This window comes from Drosophila ananassae, chromosome 2L, assembly GCF_017639315.1.
Source record: "Drosophila ananassae strain 14024-0371.13 chromosome 2L, ASM1763931v2, whole genome shotgun sequence".
Classification (NCBI taxonomy): Eukaryota; Metazoa; Arthropoda; class Insecta; order Diptera; family Drosophilidae; genus Drosophila; species Drosophila ananassae.
In genome coordinates this window covers 8,834,386-8,852,283 of record NC_057927.1, presented here as the reverse complement: position 1 = coordinate 8,852,283, position 17,898 = coordinate 8,834,386, and the positions used below count along the sequence as shown (strand labels likewise).

The 17,898-nt window shown below is 41.6% G+C and overlaps 1 protein-coding gene across 1 annotated transcript in view; it reads left to right on the top strand.

Annotated features, from left to right (window-relative positions):
- Positions 1–1,129: 1,129 nt before the first annotated feature.
- The window catches only part of LOC6499746 (ADP-ribosylation factor-like protein 3), a 61,768-nt gene continuing 44,999 nt past the window's right edge, over positions 1,130–17,898 (top strand). Inside the window, exon 1 of the mRNA XM_044714110.1 lies at positions 1,130–1,147. Coding sequence (XP_044570045.1) covers positions 1,145–1,147 — 3 coding nt within the window. The 5' untranslated portion in view covers positions 1,130–1,144. The remainder of the gene's footprint in view (positions 1,148–17,898) is intronic.

Genomic DNA, 17,898 nt, shown 5'->3' with positions numbered 1-17,898 from the left:
AAGCCAGCTAGTAAGAATCTCTCATGCCTTATTATTAATTATAATATGCTAAATGGCTTGGCTTACTTTTTATTGCCATCAAGAAATAAGCATAGTTATTACGATTAATTTAGCAACCCCCGGAAACAAAGGCTTCCCACAGGGCGAGCTTTCACTGTATTTGCACACCGTTGACGCCACAGTCTCTGTTATTGTTCTTGTTGCTGTTGCTGCTGCTGGTGTTGCCCCTCCTTGTCCAGGCCGCTTATATTCAGTTGGTCGGTCGGTCGGTCGGTCGGTCGGTCGGTCGGTCGGTCGGTTAGTCCCTAACCTACGACAACCGAATTCGCACTGGGCCAGGTTCAATGAACTTTTTGGCTGAGTTTGCTGCTGTCTCCGCTTCGGAGTTGTTGCTTTTGACGTTGTTGTCATCGCCGCTGCTGCATAAAGAGTGCATTGAGGGCGCTGGAGTGACGGAATGATGGAATGACTGACTGACTGACTGAGTGACTGAATGGCGGATTGAACGGAGCGACAAACCAACAAGCCGTCTGTCATGCGTGTGTTCCCACTGTGTTTACTCGCCGTCTGTTTATCTGCGTGTGTATACACACGGCGGCGTGTGTGCGAGAGTGTGTGTGCATGAATGGAGCTTCTTTCTTTTAATTTTGTCAAGTTCGTTTTGAATTTCAATTTTGAGTCATGCATACGAGGAGGAGCTAACTGCCAGATACCAGATACAGGCTGCCCTGGGGATCGGGACTTTGAACCGAGAACCGAACCGAATAGCAACAGCTGTGCTTTTCTGGCTTTTGATAAGCCCATCTTTCCATCTTCCCACTGTCCCAGCCCCTTCCCCTGTCCTATCCCCCTCTCCACGCCCCTCCCCATAAAAATACAACTGCAAAAACGATTTAAAAAAGAAATTAACCACAAAAACCCCGACGAGCTCTAGACGTTTCTTCTGTGCTGTGCGAAAAATTTACTAGAAATCGGAAACTTTTCAGAAAATCAAATTACACCAACACTCGTACACGGGGAGACAGATAGACCGGGGCAGAAAAAAATTAAGACCCGTAAAATATATAAATACTAAGTAGCTGATGGATACCCTTAAAACAGAATATTAAACTTGACCATCTTGCTTAATTTAAGATCACAAGGTATGGTAAGTCTATGCATCGTTACAACTATATTCATCTTATTATTGTAACAAATTTTTATTTCTGATCACTTCCAACTTACTTTATCCATACATAGAGTATCGAAATGGTAACCAGGTTAGGCCAGATGGCTTTCAGATGCTGTTGCCTGGTTCGCCGACATTGCCCTGTTTGACGATAATGATTCTGTTAAAAATAATCAGTTTATGATGGGCCAGGAGACGGAGGAGGAGGTGGTCGCCAAGTCTGGGGGCTTCTGCCAGAGAGATCTGAGCCCTGTGTGCTCTAGGCTGGGAATATGTGTGGAAGCGACTCTGCTTCGGTTGGCTTGGCTTGTCTCGGCTTGGCTAAATTTGATATGTCCCTGGAAAATACGAAAAAAAGAGTCAATCAAAATGTTGGCCGCAGATCTGCATCATCGGCACCTTCTCGTCGATTTCCCATGTCACATTCCCATGTCTGCCAGATATGGTAAGAATAAATGCAATTACTAAAAAAGTATGGGGCAGACCAAAATAGATATGGTTTACAGTGGGTAAACAAGCTATATTTAGGTGGCTTAAAGTCAGTCCAAGTATAATTGAAAGTTTCAGGCGTTAGAAATGCCCCAAAAAACACACTTCATTTTCTGAACACCCAAAAATTCCTCCTAGATTCGTCCCTACTCATTACACTGTATCAGTTACTATACAGCATCTGTTCTGAAGCCGATTCCGAATCTGATTCTGATTCTGAGTTTTTCTGTCTGTCATTTCACATGCTCGTTCTGTGCATTCGGCTGTGATTAATTGCATTGGCTGCCCGACTGGCTGTTGTTGTCTTATTCGCAGTCGTACTTTGGCAGCTCCACGCCGAGCTCCAAGGAAGCCTTAGAAATGTCAGGGCCAATGGCATGGCCCAATGCAAATTTATGACAACGGCAATGCCGCGCCAAAGATTTATCAACTGCCACAGAATTTGCAGCAACAGCAGCGGCGGCAGCAACCAGTTAATGCGCCGCTAAAGACGGCAACAAATAAAATCGAAAGCCGAAAGCCGCGTCCAAAAAAACCGGTTCGTCAATGTTCTAAAAATGAAACTGGTTGCACCAACAAAAAAGGAAAAAAAAAAAGATACCTCAGCGTACTAGACCAAAAATATTTTTGTTGCAATTTCATTCCTCTTATTTTTTGTATATTGTGAGCCTGGCAGTGTCTGCCGAAATTGCAAGCGGGCATAAATTAACCGCATGGGGTCCAGATACTCCGCACACACCGAAAGATACAGATACGGATACTTTTTGTGGACGCACACAGGCACATGCAAAACGAGACAAGCACACCCAAAACCACTTAAAGTCCACAATGATGACGTTGATGTCGGTTCCTTCGTCACCCCCCTGGATCACTCCGGCGGGGCCCCCTGCCCCCTGGAGCCCCCTGAAGCCACGGCAGTTGAGTTTTCAAGTGCAGGGTTCTCGCTCTTCGCTGCTGCCTCTGATGACGCAAAAATACGAATACGAAAAAATTAAACAACCACGACCTCACCCAAAAAGCAACAACAAAGGCCACAAGCGCTGGCAGCGACGCCGGCCGCGGCTGAGGCAGTGCCAGCCGGCAGCCGGCAGGCAGAACGCATCGCAGTGGAAGGCTCCAGCTCCAGCTCCACCCCAAAGCCAAAAATGTGCAATTTGACTGAACGAAAATAAAAAGTAAATGAAGAACTGCAGCGGCAGCAGCGGCAACAACCACGGCCCGAACTTAACAGATGAAAACAAAAAATAAAATAATAAAAAACACAAAAATAAAAACAAAACTCCAACGAAAACGCAGCAGAAAGAGCAACCAAAAATAAATATCCCCAACAAGCAGGCCAACAAAAAAATTAGTGTAGTAGGTCGGACTAAAAGATACTCTTCGGGAGTCGTTGCAAAAATTAAATGGGTTGGCTTTACAATTTACTGAAAAATTTATGAATTCTTAAATAATCTTGCATGTATCTTTCAAGAATTTAGGTTTGATAAGAACTTATACTTCATATATTTTTGATAGGATATTAAGAAAGTGGCCTTATCCTTTATATATTGACTCACAGTAAGCTGAGATCTATATATCTTTATATCTTCATAGCATTTTATTCATAGTTTGTGTAATATTTAAAACATTTTATCCACAAATTCCCCAACTTCTTGGAGAGAGTATGCAAAATACGAAATACTTCACGAAGAAAGATATATTTCGTTTGCAGCTCATACAAATTTTACTGGGCTGGCGGTTACTGACCGTCCTCAAGGTTTTTCGTATTTTGCCCTTTATTTTTGCTGCGTCGGCAGCAGCGCCGGCAGCGCAGTAGCTGCGACGTTGGCAGCGTAGCTCATACGCCCTGGCAGCGTCAACGATCGCAGAACTCAATTCCCTTCATTTAGAGCGAATTTTTTGTGGCTGCCACTGCCACTGCAACTACTGCCGCCGCTGCTGTTGATGCAGCTTGTTGTTGCTGCATTTTTGAACGTTTTTCGTAGCGCAAATTACAGCAAACACGCCATCATCATCATCATCATGATGGAGTTGCACTCGGAGCTGCCGCTGCTGTTTCTGCAACAACAACGGGAGCAACAACATAATCAAGATGGCAGCCACTTGCAGCGGCAGCAGCAGCAGCAGCGGCTATGAAAAAATTGACGAATATGCGATGCAGCAGCCGCAACAACAACAAGAACCATTTTGAAGCCGAATTCAATGCAAAACAAGCCAAGCGATAAAGTCGGCAATGCACCGCGGGGAATAATTTAAATAGTTCATTGGCTTCCCTTTTGCAGTTCTTCTGAATTATTTTCGAAAAGCAGGAAATATGGGGATATGTTTCAAAATATCACTCTTATAGTGCTAGAGTTAAAAACTTGACATTAATTACGAGATCCGTGGCCGAATGAAAAAGAGAGTGAGCTAGTTGGAGTTCCTAAAACCCCTTCTGGCTTGATCTCATCCCCTTTCCCCCGTTTTTTTTTCGGCCTTATGTTCTAGGCGGATCAGTGAAGCATAGGTTTTAATTTATGTGGCACGCACATTTTCTGTTGTTGGGCATTTTTCTCACAATTTGTTTTGGCACTGAACTGCACCGAACGGGGTGGCAAATGGGCTGGAAAGAGAAAGAGATAGACAAAGTGCAACAGAGAGGGAGAGAGAGAGAGGGATAGGGGAGAACTGGGAATGCAATGCCATGCAATTAAGTGAGCAAACCGAATTGGGTGGGGTGCTAAGGCAACATCCCAAAGAGTAAAAAACAGTCCGGCGGCTAAAAAAGCTAAACAAAAACTCTTACTAATGAGAAGTGGAACACGGCGGAGAATAAACTGAATAAGGAAAAAAATATGAAGAATAGCTGAAGAGTTTCCGAGGCCTAAAAAAATTAAGTGCCGGGCCGTGGAGGGAGCGAAAATTATGAGACCAGGTAGATGAACGCATAATTGCCAAAGAAACTGAAGTCGGGGGAAGGGGCTTCTTAAGGCACTTAAGCACCTGGGAAAGTTACCAAAAGTTTACTCTTTACTCTTGGAAAAAGTTTAAACTGATAATATTTTATGGAAAAGATAATAAAGTAAGATAATCACTAATTTCCACAACCTCCTAATTTATTTACCTCTTCGAAAATTTGATTTACGAAACATGTTTAACATTTCGCCACTGCCCAGGGACCACATGACGTATACGCAATGAATAAATCATCAGTCCGAAAGCGGCAACAAACAAATTGAAACCAGACAAGCCCACTCGGGGCATCCACACTCACACCCACCTAATCCTTGCACCTTGCCAAATTGGCCAGACCAAAAGCTAAATGCACACAACTGACCCTGAACTAAATTCAGCAAAAACACTCAATTAAATCTCCGGCAAGGCCTATGGATGATGCTGCTGAAATTTGAATGAAAATGCAATAGCAACAGCAGCCGCAGGCGGGGTGGCAGGAGGGCGGGAGGCGTCTCTAATCCAGTTGCCAGTGCGGCGTGCATCCAGTGAGTGCAGCCAACAGGTGGGTGGAAATGGGTGCAACAGCCAAGGCTATTAGCCGGCCTGTGTGTGCGTTCGGTGCGGTCTGAAACTGAAACCGAAAGTGCTATGCAATTTTCGATTTAGATGCCATAATCACTTTGACTGCTGCTGTTTCCCGATGCCCCGCAGACACCGGGCCATTGTTGTTTCGGCTGCAGTTTGTGGTCTGTCGTACGTGTAATGGAATTAGCTTACCTGGTGTTGGCAACAGGTGCCCCACTGGCTCGGTCGGTGCGGCGCCTAAGCTTTTGTGTTTGCATATGCTGCACTCCACAACTCCTGCCCTTCGACTGTGTGGCACTTGACTCGTGCTCTGTGCCCCGGGCTGCCTCAAAATGCTGCCAAAAAGTTTTGAATTTCCACAACACAAAACCACAGAGTCGGATGCACACACTCCAGCACTGGAAACAAAAATTTACCAAATGGAAGATGTACATGATATCCGGTACTCTTCCGTCTGGCTCCTGATGGAGCAGCCAGCCAACCGGTTGGTAATTTTTGTTGCATACTTTTTGGGGAATTCCGGGATTGTGCTCCCTATTGCTTTCTCGCAGTGCTTCAGTTTGCTCATGTGTTAGCCAAAACTGTTCAGACCACAGAATTATCATCTCCCAAAGGGCACTTAACTCAACTACAATTTGTGTGCCTTGTGAGCACATTGTTTCGTGGCCGAAAATGGCTGTTAACGGCTTGGGGCCTCAGGTGTTATGTTATAGTGGGTTCCATGTCAGGTTTTCATTCGAATCTCTCGTTTAATGAAAAGTACCAAGAAATTGAAATGGAGCTGGGGGATCTAAGAGGAGTTAAGTAAAAAAGTGCAGAAAGCTTTTCTGTTAATTGCCTTAAATTGAATTCAATTTTTTCCCAGTCGCCAGCTAAAGCGAAATATGAAAATGACATTTTTGTTGTAGCTTTTTTCCGGGTATTTCCTACATAGTTTACATTTTTTCGCATCTCTCCCAGATTAATTCCTATATTTTTTCAGCCATTTTTTCTACTTTCATCATTTCAATTAGTGCGAATTCCCTTAGAAAGCATTAAAAAAAATGTATTTTTCTCCATTTTTGCCTCGTCTCTAATTTCAGGCCCTTTGGAATGCTCAGCCAACTTCTCATCATCTTCTCATTTAATTGAAACGGCTAATGAAATAAGTCCAGGTCGCAGCCCAGCCCAGGACTTTATTTGTAGATTGCATTTTTTTGTGGATTATGCAATGCTGAAATCCGAGATGCAGAGCCCCGAACAATCCCAAAAAAATACGTGGCCAGCCGAACCGAACTGAACTCGACTGCGGCGAACAATACAAAACAGTTCATTGTCGTCTTTAGTTGTGGCCACTTCCTCGGACATCTCCCTCTCGCCAACTGTGGAAAAAAACCTTAAAAAAAGAGTAAGCTGCACAAACAAAAAAAAAACATGAGGAATGAAAAGAGGAGGAAGAGCCAGGGGCAGGAGGATCTGCGGCAATACAATGCAAAAGTTCTCAAGAAAATTCAGCAAAACAATTTGACAAAAAAGCGAAACGACAACAAATTCTGCCATCTTCGGCGATCCTCGTTGATGGACGTTGGCATTTTTAAATGAGTTGCGCGTTTTTTGTGCCGCTGCCGCTGCTGTTGCTGTTGCCGCTGCTGTTGCAGTTGCAGCTTGCAGCTGCACTAACCACACACAGCCAGCCCCGAGCCCCTGGCATTTGTTTGTATTGGTGGGCCTGAGTGCCCTGCAACTTGAAACGCAATGCAAGAATTAAAAGCAAGTAAGCGCGAAACGTAGCTCTGTTCTATCCCCCCTTTTGGATGCACTGTAAGAAAAGTATATGGAATGTTTCAATTTTAATCTTACCAATATAGTTATGGTAGGTTTTGGTTTAAAAGAGAAAAGCTGTGGATTGTTAAAAGATAAAAAAAAGGATAAATATTTAAGAATATTATCCTCTCATTCCAGTGCATCCCTTCGCCCCCTCACCTTTGCTTTCTGATAGACACCAATAACAAGAACAACAACAACCACAGCGGCAGCAACGTCAGCGACAACAACGCAGAGACCGACAAAAAAAACAACTAAAAAATGAGAAGAAGAAAAGAAAAGCGCGTTTTGATGCATTTGAGGCAGAAATGCACAGAGTGTGCGACCGGGACGCGGAAGGGGCAGGGAAGACGGCACTGACCTTTCCTAATGCATCTCAAGTTGCACGCAGCAGTGGCAGCAACAAAACCACAGCAGCAGTCCATTGAAGATCGTCGTCCGATCTCAGGGAATGTTGCAATGATAAAAAACAGCAAAAATTTGGAATTTACAGTGCGTTCTGAAGCTCAAACCAAGTTCTTTGAGAACATAATGTAGTGCCCGACTTATAGAACCACTCGGAGGAAGTTACAGTCCATGTACTTTATGGGGAATTAAAAATTACTCTGGAAAATCACCAACGCCATGATCTAATAACAATATTTATGGTAACAAGTCTAAGCCATGCCAGGCTATTTTGGAACATGTTCTCACATTTCCAATTCGCAAAATTATCGCTATTAGAATAGAAAAAATATAATACTCAAGGTAAGGCGGTCGAAAAAGGTAGCAATCGCAGAAAGAGACGGACGGAGTCGGGCAATCAGCGCTATAAACAATAACGAAAAAACTAAAAAACAAAACTACAGCTAAATAGGAGAACCAGTTATTGTAACTGTGGACCGTTGTTGTTGCTGCTGTAATTGAGGCTGAGCGGTCATTTGGCTATTTTGATTGGGACAACTTCCAGTTTTCAGTGCGCAAAATAGCCCAGAGAGACCTGGGCTAAATCACATAGTTACCAGGCCGATACTTAGATCGAATAAATACCAGTATGTGTGTGGGTTGCACTTTGCCATTTAACTAATTGCCATCAGAGCTGGGGGGGCAGGAGCAGGTCTTTGGGGCTACTTTAGGGCCCGGGAGCAGTTCAATTATTAAAATGTAAATGGAAATTTTTTCCAGAACAACATGAACCAAAATTAGTGCCCCACTCTGGGATATATGGCGGAGATGTGTGTGCAACAAGTGGAGTAGTCACGAAAACGAAACGAAGTGCCCCTCCAGTGGCACTCGAGTTAAGCAACGATAAATTCACGTTTCCTGCCACATGTCCGTGTGGCAAGGAGTGCGAGTGTAGCTGCTGCCGGCTCCTGCTCTTGGGTGCGAAATCTAACGGAAGTGGCCGCCCCATTTCCGGTCCAAAAATGAACAACCAGCCAGCCGGTGGCAGGAGCAAGGAGCAACAAGCCAGAAGCAAACTGGAACGGCAGCTGCCAGAGTCGCCCAATTTGATAGAAGCCTCACATCACACCATCACACCATCACAGTGGGGCCATATCAATGCTGCGGCATTAGGGTCAAGAGCAATAAAGTGGCCATAACACACAGCACACAAACTCAGGCAAACACTTGCGATTCAGACATTTATCAAGCCGAAAAACAAGTTAACCAACTATCCACAACAGCCAGACAAACTCAAAGCCAGGGGCAAGTGCAATGGCTGTGGCAGTGGCTGTGGCAGTGGCAAAAAATAGAAAAACTCAAATAAACTTGTCTTGGACCCTGGCTTGCTTAGGAGCGACCTTAACGCCGCTTTTCGATCCGCACAAATGGAAATGGAAATCGCGGCCTGTGGCAGCAAATGGCAAATGTGTGTTACTGTAACTGCAACGCCGCGTGGCTTCCTTCCTGTTGCCTCGGGGTCTTTCTTTTTTTTTTTAGGTTTTTTCTTGCATCTATTGCTGCTGTTGTGGCTGCTGCGACAGCAACTGCCAATGGCATAAATAAATGGGCTCAGAAGATTTTGTTTGGTTAATAATGTTTAATTGGAAGCTTTGGATTCAAGCGCAATCGATTTGTCATTCAGCCCTCCATTCGACTCTTTTCTCAATGCGACATTTCAGACTTTTTAAGGGAATCCGAGCCGATATTTCAATAGCACCTTGGTCACCTTAGCCTGCACTCCTAAAAAACAAGTGATACACCGAATATGCATTCAAAAAAAGAACGACACGTATGTAGCTTCTCAAATAAACAATATATATAATGAAAAACATAACGACAGTGACTGCAAAAAACATACAAAATGTTATGCTCTCATAAACATTGCAAACAAATCTAAAGTTCGAGGTTGATGCGACGAACAACGAGAGCTCTGAAAAAGAATTTTGAAAGTAAATTGAGGTAGGCGAAGACTAAATACCCTTTAAGAATACATTTTATCGTTAATTTAGTTATCCTTGGGATGGAACCATCTTGAATGGAATACATTAACAGATTTGAGGATCGATTCCCTAAGTTTGTATTAAAACTTCAAATCAATTTTTAAATTCGATACCTTACCAATTTTTTCCCATGGACTCTTTTAAATATTGGAAAATGCATGGGAATAGCTTATGTGTCCACTACGATATCAGTATCTTTGTCAATTTTCAAGTGATCCTTGAGCAGAATACCTTAAATAATTTGCAGATCGATTTCCTATAAATCTGCATTAAAACATCCTATCAAATGTTTAGATCTATTTCAATTAATTAATGTTAAATGGACTTGTTTTTGTACATATGTAAGTATAATCTCTGGCTCGTTCAAAATATTTATAGATAGCTAAAGTACCCAGTGTAAGAGTGTAATGACTAAAAAACGAAAAAAAAATGATAAAACGCAAAACGATAAATTTTAGGCACAAAACGTCGGCGGCTCAAATAGCAAAAAAGCAAAATTGGAAACCGATGGAAACCTCGGCTTGCGTTATGAATGCATGCCGAAATGGAGGCCAAGCGCAGCCAAAACTAAATAGAAATAGAAATAGCAATAGAAACAGCAACAACCACTGCGTATGCAGCCAAGCGTTGCATTTTTGGCTTTTATGGGGAGGGGGTGGCAGGGGGCGTGTCGCCAGTGTTGCCAGACTGAGCCCAAAAAAAAAACTGCGGCGAAACAAACAAAATTACGTATACGTAATGCGAGGGTTTTTTTGTTTTTGATGTCAAGGTTCTGCCATTTTTGTTGCTGGCATGCGCCAAACTAAATGCCAGGCACAAAAGTATTCCATCTTTTCGTTTCTTTAAAAAAATCTGCATCTGTGTGTGGCGAGGGGGTAAGTTTGTCGGTGTGTGGGTAGCTGTGTGTGTGAGCGGGCTGTAATTTCCGCATTTTACTTTAGCTAATTTCTGAGAAGTAATTAATAAAACATTTAAAATGCGGTGAGCAATACCCTTCAAATAAAAGAGATTTAAATATTTAATTTTGATTTTCAGAAACGAATTGTATATAAAATAAACGGAGTATATTATAAATCAGGCTGCTATTGTTGATTGCAATATGTTATACAACTAATTTAAATTTAATAGATTTTACGAAGAAGAGTATTTGACTTGCATTAATGAAAATCAGAAGCAACAACAAGTCACACCAAACTGAGTACAACAATTTAATTGAATTTATCAGCACACAAATTAATTTCTTCCTCCCTTCCGCCCCTCGGCTCTGTAGCATATAAATAAATGCAAATTGAGTATTTAAAATAAAACAACAAAAACTGGCCACAATTGATGACGTTGTTGTAGCTCAATAAATATAGAAAATGCATAAATAAAATATTAGGCAGTGGGTAGATGGAGCAGGGGCAGGCAGGGGAAGGGGGAGGCAGCACAGCATGCAAAATCTTTTGCAGCTGCATTACAACAACACTAATAGCAACAAAAAGAAAAACCAATAACAACGAATGAACAAAAAATTGCAAACTTCACAACGGATAGAAAACAAGATTTCAAGGTAAAGAACGCAATCGAACTTGACGTACTTGAACAAAATTTATAACAACAACGATGAGAAGCAGCAACAAGACAGATACAATAGCAACAACAGGCACCAGCAGAATTGGCAGCGTTTTGGGCCAAAACACTGAGCAACCAAGTGCCGCAATTGAAGTTTGCTTTTTCATTTTTCCTCCTTTTTTTTCGAGACTTCATCACTCAAGAGTCTGTATCTAAAAGTTGTCGATTCGAATGAATTCTTATTGAAGACCAAAAGATGGTTTTCGACAATCTTATAGAGAGAGGGAATTCAAAAGGAAATATATAGTGGTCTGTCAATAAAATTAAATAAATAAAGAATTATTGAATCAGAAACAGTTAGTGGTAAACTGGATTGATATCAGTCTATATATGTATGTGCCTGTAATAGAGAAGTTATTGTCTATTTGATTCTTATTAAAACGGAAGCTTATTTCCTAACCGTTACAGTTCTTAGGATGAACTGTGTATTTAACAAATTGCACAGGCTGACACCTTTCATGAAATCACTTTGCTTACATCTCTATTTGCAACTGACATTTTCTGTAGCGGGAACTGTCAAGATAGAGAACCATTTAGCAGACAAAAGATTTAATCAATCAGCAGCAGCCGAGTGGCAGAGTGGTAGAGTGCCGCATTTAGAGAGACCCCTGTCAACAGCTCAAATCAAAGTCAATCAAAACTGTTTGCCACAATAACTGTCACAAATTAACAGGCCAAGTCGGTGCAAAAAAGACCAGACCAGGGCGCTGATTGGGGCCAACAAATCCAGCAACAGCAACAAGCAAATATAAAAGCGGATATACAATATTTATTTAAAATGCAAAACCGTTGGCAGGAACTAAATACAAACAGAACCGAGCCACTTAGTTGGCCATCATCTGACAACGGTCTAAACAAATTTAATTGAAAATCAGAGCAAAATCAGTAGGAGAACAAAAGCCACAGAGCCATGAGAACCAGATGGATGGATGGGGTCTGAGACAATGATTAACACCAAAGCCAAGGCAAGCTGGAAACTAAAAGCCAAGCGAATGAAGGGTTTCAGGGGATAGACCTAGGCGATATAAAAACCAAGCCATTCTTGGCATATACACTTGAAGATATTTTAAGGTTGAAGGTAAAGTTCCATCTGGAAACCAACAAGAGTAAGGTATATCCATATTTTCCGGTGCAATCCATAGGCTGCTAGGGCAACTTAGGGAGCATAGGGAGACGAAGACAGAAACAGAAGGCTAACTATTATAATATCATTCTGGAAAGATATGAGCCATGGCGAACGATGAAAAACTTTGGATTGGGGCAGGGCAAGGCAGAAGAGAGCTGCTGCCGCTGCTTCAGGGGATTTAGTGTGGCGGTGCAACCTGAGTTTTGCACACCTGTTGCCAGCACTTTGCATGCAACTGGTTGGGCATACAACACCACCAGATTCGGATGCTGATGATGGGCAGCAATAGCAATTTGGCTTATGAAAATTTCATGGGGTTACGGTGGCTTCGGAGGCACAGATCTGGGCTTGCGAGTAAGTAAATTAAATATCCATTAGGGCCTACGACTCAATCAAAATCAACTGAACCTGCAGCGACTCAATAAGAGCCACTTCGGGTACTTCGAGTTGCCCCTTGTTGAGTCGCAGACCGCACTACTCACTCATGGCGCGGAAGTCACTCAAGAGTCAGTGCCAAGAAACTCACCACTGAGTCAGTTTCTCTGTACCCCTCATAGTATGAGCAAGTTCCGAAGCTATTTAAGAAAAACAAAAAACCCAATGTTATGCCTTTACTCATATTTATATTCTATTCTATTTTCTATACATTTTAGCATGAATTTATGAACCGAAAACTGGTTCGTTGCGGATGCAACAATGCAACTGCAGGGGCAACGAAAATACAGGAAAGCTTCTTTATAATCTGATGACACCTATTTGGCATTGAAGTATTTGATTGCCATATTTATGCAAGATAAAAAAGGCAACGGCGACAAGATTAACCACAGTCTCCTAACAGCAACAAACGATCCAACCGGTTACCTCTCAACGAAAAACCCGAATTCAGGCCTAATTTCAACCCTTTTTTCTTCCCAAAAAAACTAAAAATCTGGACAACGCATAAATTAACAACAAATGCAAAGGGGCTGTCTGCAAAACGGGGTAAAAGTTTAACAACAGAGACGTTGATATAAGTAGTAGATAGATGCATCTCTCAGATCCATGTTTTCTTTGATTTCTCTAAATAAACAGGTTCTAAGATAAAAAGGGTTATTCAGGCTATTAAGGATTCAGACTAAAGCACTTTGATAAAAATTTTTGAGACTTTGACTTTGATATCCATAAGACTTAGAGCAATAACATAGAACTTCTTTCCTTTAACTGTTTTTTTTACCTAAAGCTTGCTTGGCTATACCTTTAAACAATGAACTAAAGGACATTATTGTTTTATGAGTATTAAAAATCCGATGTACAGCTGAAATTCCGTTAAAGAATCCAATCCAAGAGTCCAATCTTGCCGCTAAAAGTTCGATAAGTTTTTTGGCTGTATTATTTTTTTTTGGGTATTTTATACCCTCATTTGGGGTATTTTAAAAGAATCTGGGAACATTTCTCCATCTATTTCTATCAACACCTTGCCACCACAGTTTTGTTAAACATCGTGACTGCTTTCAAAAGATGGTAAAAATGAACATTTAAGGTTTTGTGTTCATTTTTAAGGCTATACTTTCGTTATTAGTCATAATATTCTCATCTGGGATACCTTAAAAGAGTGTGTAAATTTTTCTCCATCGAACCCCATCAATACTTTGCCACCGCAGTTTCTATAAACATTTTGGCTGCATTCGGAAGATGATAAAAATGAATTTTTAAGATTTTGTGTCCCTTGCGAATGCTATATTTTTGTTAGCAGTCATCGGATTCTCATCTAGGATACTTAAAAAGAAATTGGGAACTTTTCTCCATCGAACGCCATCAACATTTTTGCAGCACAGTTTCGATAAACTTTGTGGCTGCATTCGAAAGAGGGTAAAAATGAATTTTGAACATTTTTATCTTTTTTGTGATCTTATTATCACATGTGCAAAGTTACAACACTGTTGGATCGTTAATGGATGTTATGCCAAAAATTGGCTAATCCGACCAGAGCGAGTTGAAAGGGGTATCCCAGAAGTTCCTTCTTTCCCTAATAAAATGAGTTTCCTCTGTGCCGTCTCCGCGAGTCCCCATCTCATTGAGTTGCTTCCGTTCTCAGATGCAATGGTGGGCTCATCGAAATTTACGGTTCTGATCTAATTCGCAGACTGAAAGCCAGTTGCTGATGGCCAAGGAAGTAAACTGATTTGAAATGCGACGAGGAACCGAAAACAGGAAACTGTTGTTAAATTGTAGCTGGCTCATTAAAGCAGCTGCCTCCTGTCTCATGCCGCTTGCCACTTGCTTCTTGCCCCGCAGCAGCCGCGCAGATACGCAGTTACGTAGATACCCAGACACATAGATACATTGCTACAAGATACAGCTAACAGATACAACGTTCTAGATGACTTTTGGCGGATGTGAGCATTCAGGCTGAATGTTATTATGACGATTTCGAAATTAAATGTCACTGAGCTGTGCTTTATTGTGGATATAAACGCATATGTGTGAATACATCTCTAACCCCCGACAGTTGTCAGCAGCTTACAAAAAAAAAAAAAAACATATAAAAAAGAATGCGTCTGAGGGGGCGCGGAAAGGGGTGGTGAAATTATGTGCGCGAAATTACTTTTGTATTATTGTGTGTGGTGCTGGTTGTGCGTATTAAGGCCCCGCGGCCAAGGCAGAATCCTGAGGAGGAGGAAGAGAGTCTGGACCTATTTTAACCCCAACAACAGCAACAAAAACAACTGAAACAGCAAAACGCGCCAACAAATCACAAAAGCCTTGCATAACAAATAATCCGCGATTCTGGGTTGGTTTGTTGGTTGGTGTCATGTTGGGAAACAAAGTGCGTAGCCTATGCCTGCGAGCTGGAAATTTTTATTAAAAAATAATCACACATTTATGCCCGACCTAGCCGCAAATCAGCGAAATATTATTAGTCCATATGGTGACTGAAGGATGCCCTCTAAAAAGTACAGACCCAGATGAAGATACTTATTTGATTTGGCTTACAAAACTCAATCTTTCTGACATTACAGAGTATACTATTCCCAGGACTACAAAAGTCGCAATCGCAGTCAAGCATTCCCAGTGATTCTTTTATTTGGTTGGCATAAAGAAAGACCCTATATTTTAAATAAAATTTCACTAAGCCTAAGCCCTCAATTCAAAGAACAATTTGCGGATCCCAATAAGTGACAATAGTGAGATATTGTTCTCGATTAATACCAAAAATACAGGACTATTTCTATTGTTTGGCTTACTGAATATTAAAACCAGCAGATAACGTCAAATTTGATTGCATTGCATAATATTCTTTGCTCATTTGTTAGAAACTCCCTTCTGCCGACACAGAATTTGGTTCCAACCAACCGTAACCCTCCCACCGGAAGGTCCCAACTTGGAATGCCCCTTCCTGCATTAGAGGATGTATTCATTGGCTTGTGTTTTGTGTGTTTTTCAGTTAGATAACCGAATAGGGGAAAGAAGGCCTAATGGGGTTGTTTAATAATAATAATGCCAGCCAGGAGATACGAGGGGGCAGATCAATAAGACCATTGCGAGAACAGGGCCAATGGAAGTGCCCAACCCTTTGGGTCCTGTTCTTGTTATTGCTAACCCCTTAAGCTTTCAAATTAGTGAATGCAAAAAGTGCGTAAGAAGCGGGACACCACTTGCACACACACAAACCGATGTGTGCACTGCAGTTGGCTGACTGGTCATTGGCCTCAAAAAACCCGCAGAAAAAGGAGAACAAGAAGAAGAAACGGAAGAGGAAGTGCGAAAGGAGCAGGGGAGGGGCCTGGAAGCGGGGGGGTGATTTGGGTGGAAAATAAATCCAGCCAAACAACTTCTGAGCGCAGTGTGTGTGCTTTTTTCGAATGAAAATTTTCAAAACGAAATTAAAATTTTACGCATTTGCAACACTCACGCACACACACTAATGTGCACTAAAAAAAGGAAAGTTAACAAAAAACAATAATTTTTTTACAAAAATATCTTCAAAGATGCTTTGAGTCTTTTTCAAAACAGTCTCATCTTTGGGCCCCATGTTTTTTTGTTATTATAGAGTGTTTCCATTCAATTAGGAAATAACCAATTGCTTTGTTTTTTCTATTAACATATTTCTCCAGTGCAGGATACAGTCATGCGAGTATGGAGTACTCCTTTGGTCATAACTCAACTGGCAAGTCCGCAGCACACACATTTACGTAATTAAGGCCTACCCGAAAGTACTTCAGACTTTACCCAGCCCCAATTCCGATTCCGATTCAGGCCCAAACCCAAACTCAAGCCCCATCCTATCGTCTAGAATTCTATGGTTGTTAAACTACAGGACTTTCGCCTCCTCTGCCACGCTGCCACGCCTCTGGTCCCACCGCCCACGACACCAACGAGAGCTGCCAATCAAATTGTGCTCCATACAAATTGTTTGCTGCATTTTTGATTTCATTTTTGCCAGGAAACGATACGGACACGAATCGAATCGACGACTGGGCCAAATAACTTTCGATGTATTTTTTATTTACCCATACGCATTTTCATTTCATTCATTCCGGGCGATGATTCCGTGCGTGTTCTGTGCCTTTCGAGTCTTATGCTCAATTAGAGCTCTTCATATCGAGCGGTCAGCAATTAAGCCATTTTCCAAGCCATTTAAACCTATCCCGAATTGGATTGTAATTGAATGACTCCCCTGCCTCTCCCGTCTTTTAATACCCTTAAAATCGCCAAGCCACCGTAACAGATTTTCCGGCACAGGTGGATTCTATGTCCGTTTATATGCCGATGTGTAGATGTTACTCGCAACTTGCAACTTGACCTAGACCAAAGCCGCTTACGTTGACGCGTCAAGTTTTGTCAGGGCTAATACCGAACTAACGGGGGCTTTTTGACATTTCCTTTTCCTATTTTTTACCGACTTTTTTGTCCAGCAGTTGTAATTTTTTTTGTCACCAGAAATTGTGCGGCTTCATTGGATTGAAGCTTTTGGAGAAGTGGAATGGTTTTTCTACCACAATTGAGTTTTTTCTGTTAGAGTTGAAAAGGAGCGGAGATGGTCATAGAAATAACAACTTGTATTGTCAAGTTACCATAGGAAACTATTTTTAATATTTTTCGTTAACCAATTCATGTAACAAAATCGCGTATACGCAACATTATAAAAAATTGCGTATACGCAGTGTTTCATTAGATATGGAAAATGAATCTTTCCAAATAAGAATAGAAGTAATGCTTCTATTTAATGTAATAGCATACCAAAATAGCATAAAAGCATAACATTTCTCAGCTATTTAGAATTTAATTTTAAGTTTACAAACATTACGTATACGTAATATAAAGAATTTTACTAGAAAAAATGTTTTTAAAATTTTATAAAATCTACACCTTAAGAACTAAAATAGAGAGCAAGAAATCCCAAACAGATAGAGCCATACGTAACTCCCTTTAATATTTATAAACTTTTTTTTGTGTGCTTTGGGTAACATAATCGGTCACTGACTTGGCACTTGGCGTGGTAATCCGAGAACTTTTTGCGCCTCGGCTATTGCGGGTGGTCAGGGCACAGCACCAAGAGACAGAAACAGTCAAAAGGCAGGACAAAGAAGGATGAACCCCGAACAGCAGCAGCCCTCGAACCAGAACTGATGAGATCAGATGCGATCCAAAAAAAACCAGTACAGTTGGCGTCCTACCGCAATCAAATTGAAATTGCCCCGAAAACCAAAGGCCAGAGCATGTACCCTGTACATATAGTAATTTATCAACCTTTGCAGAAATGCAACAAGTCG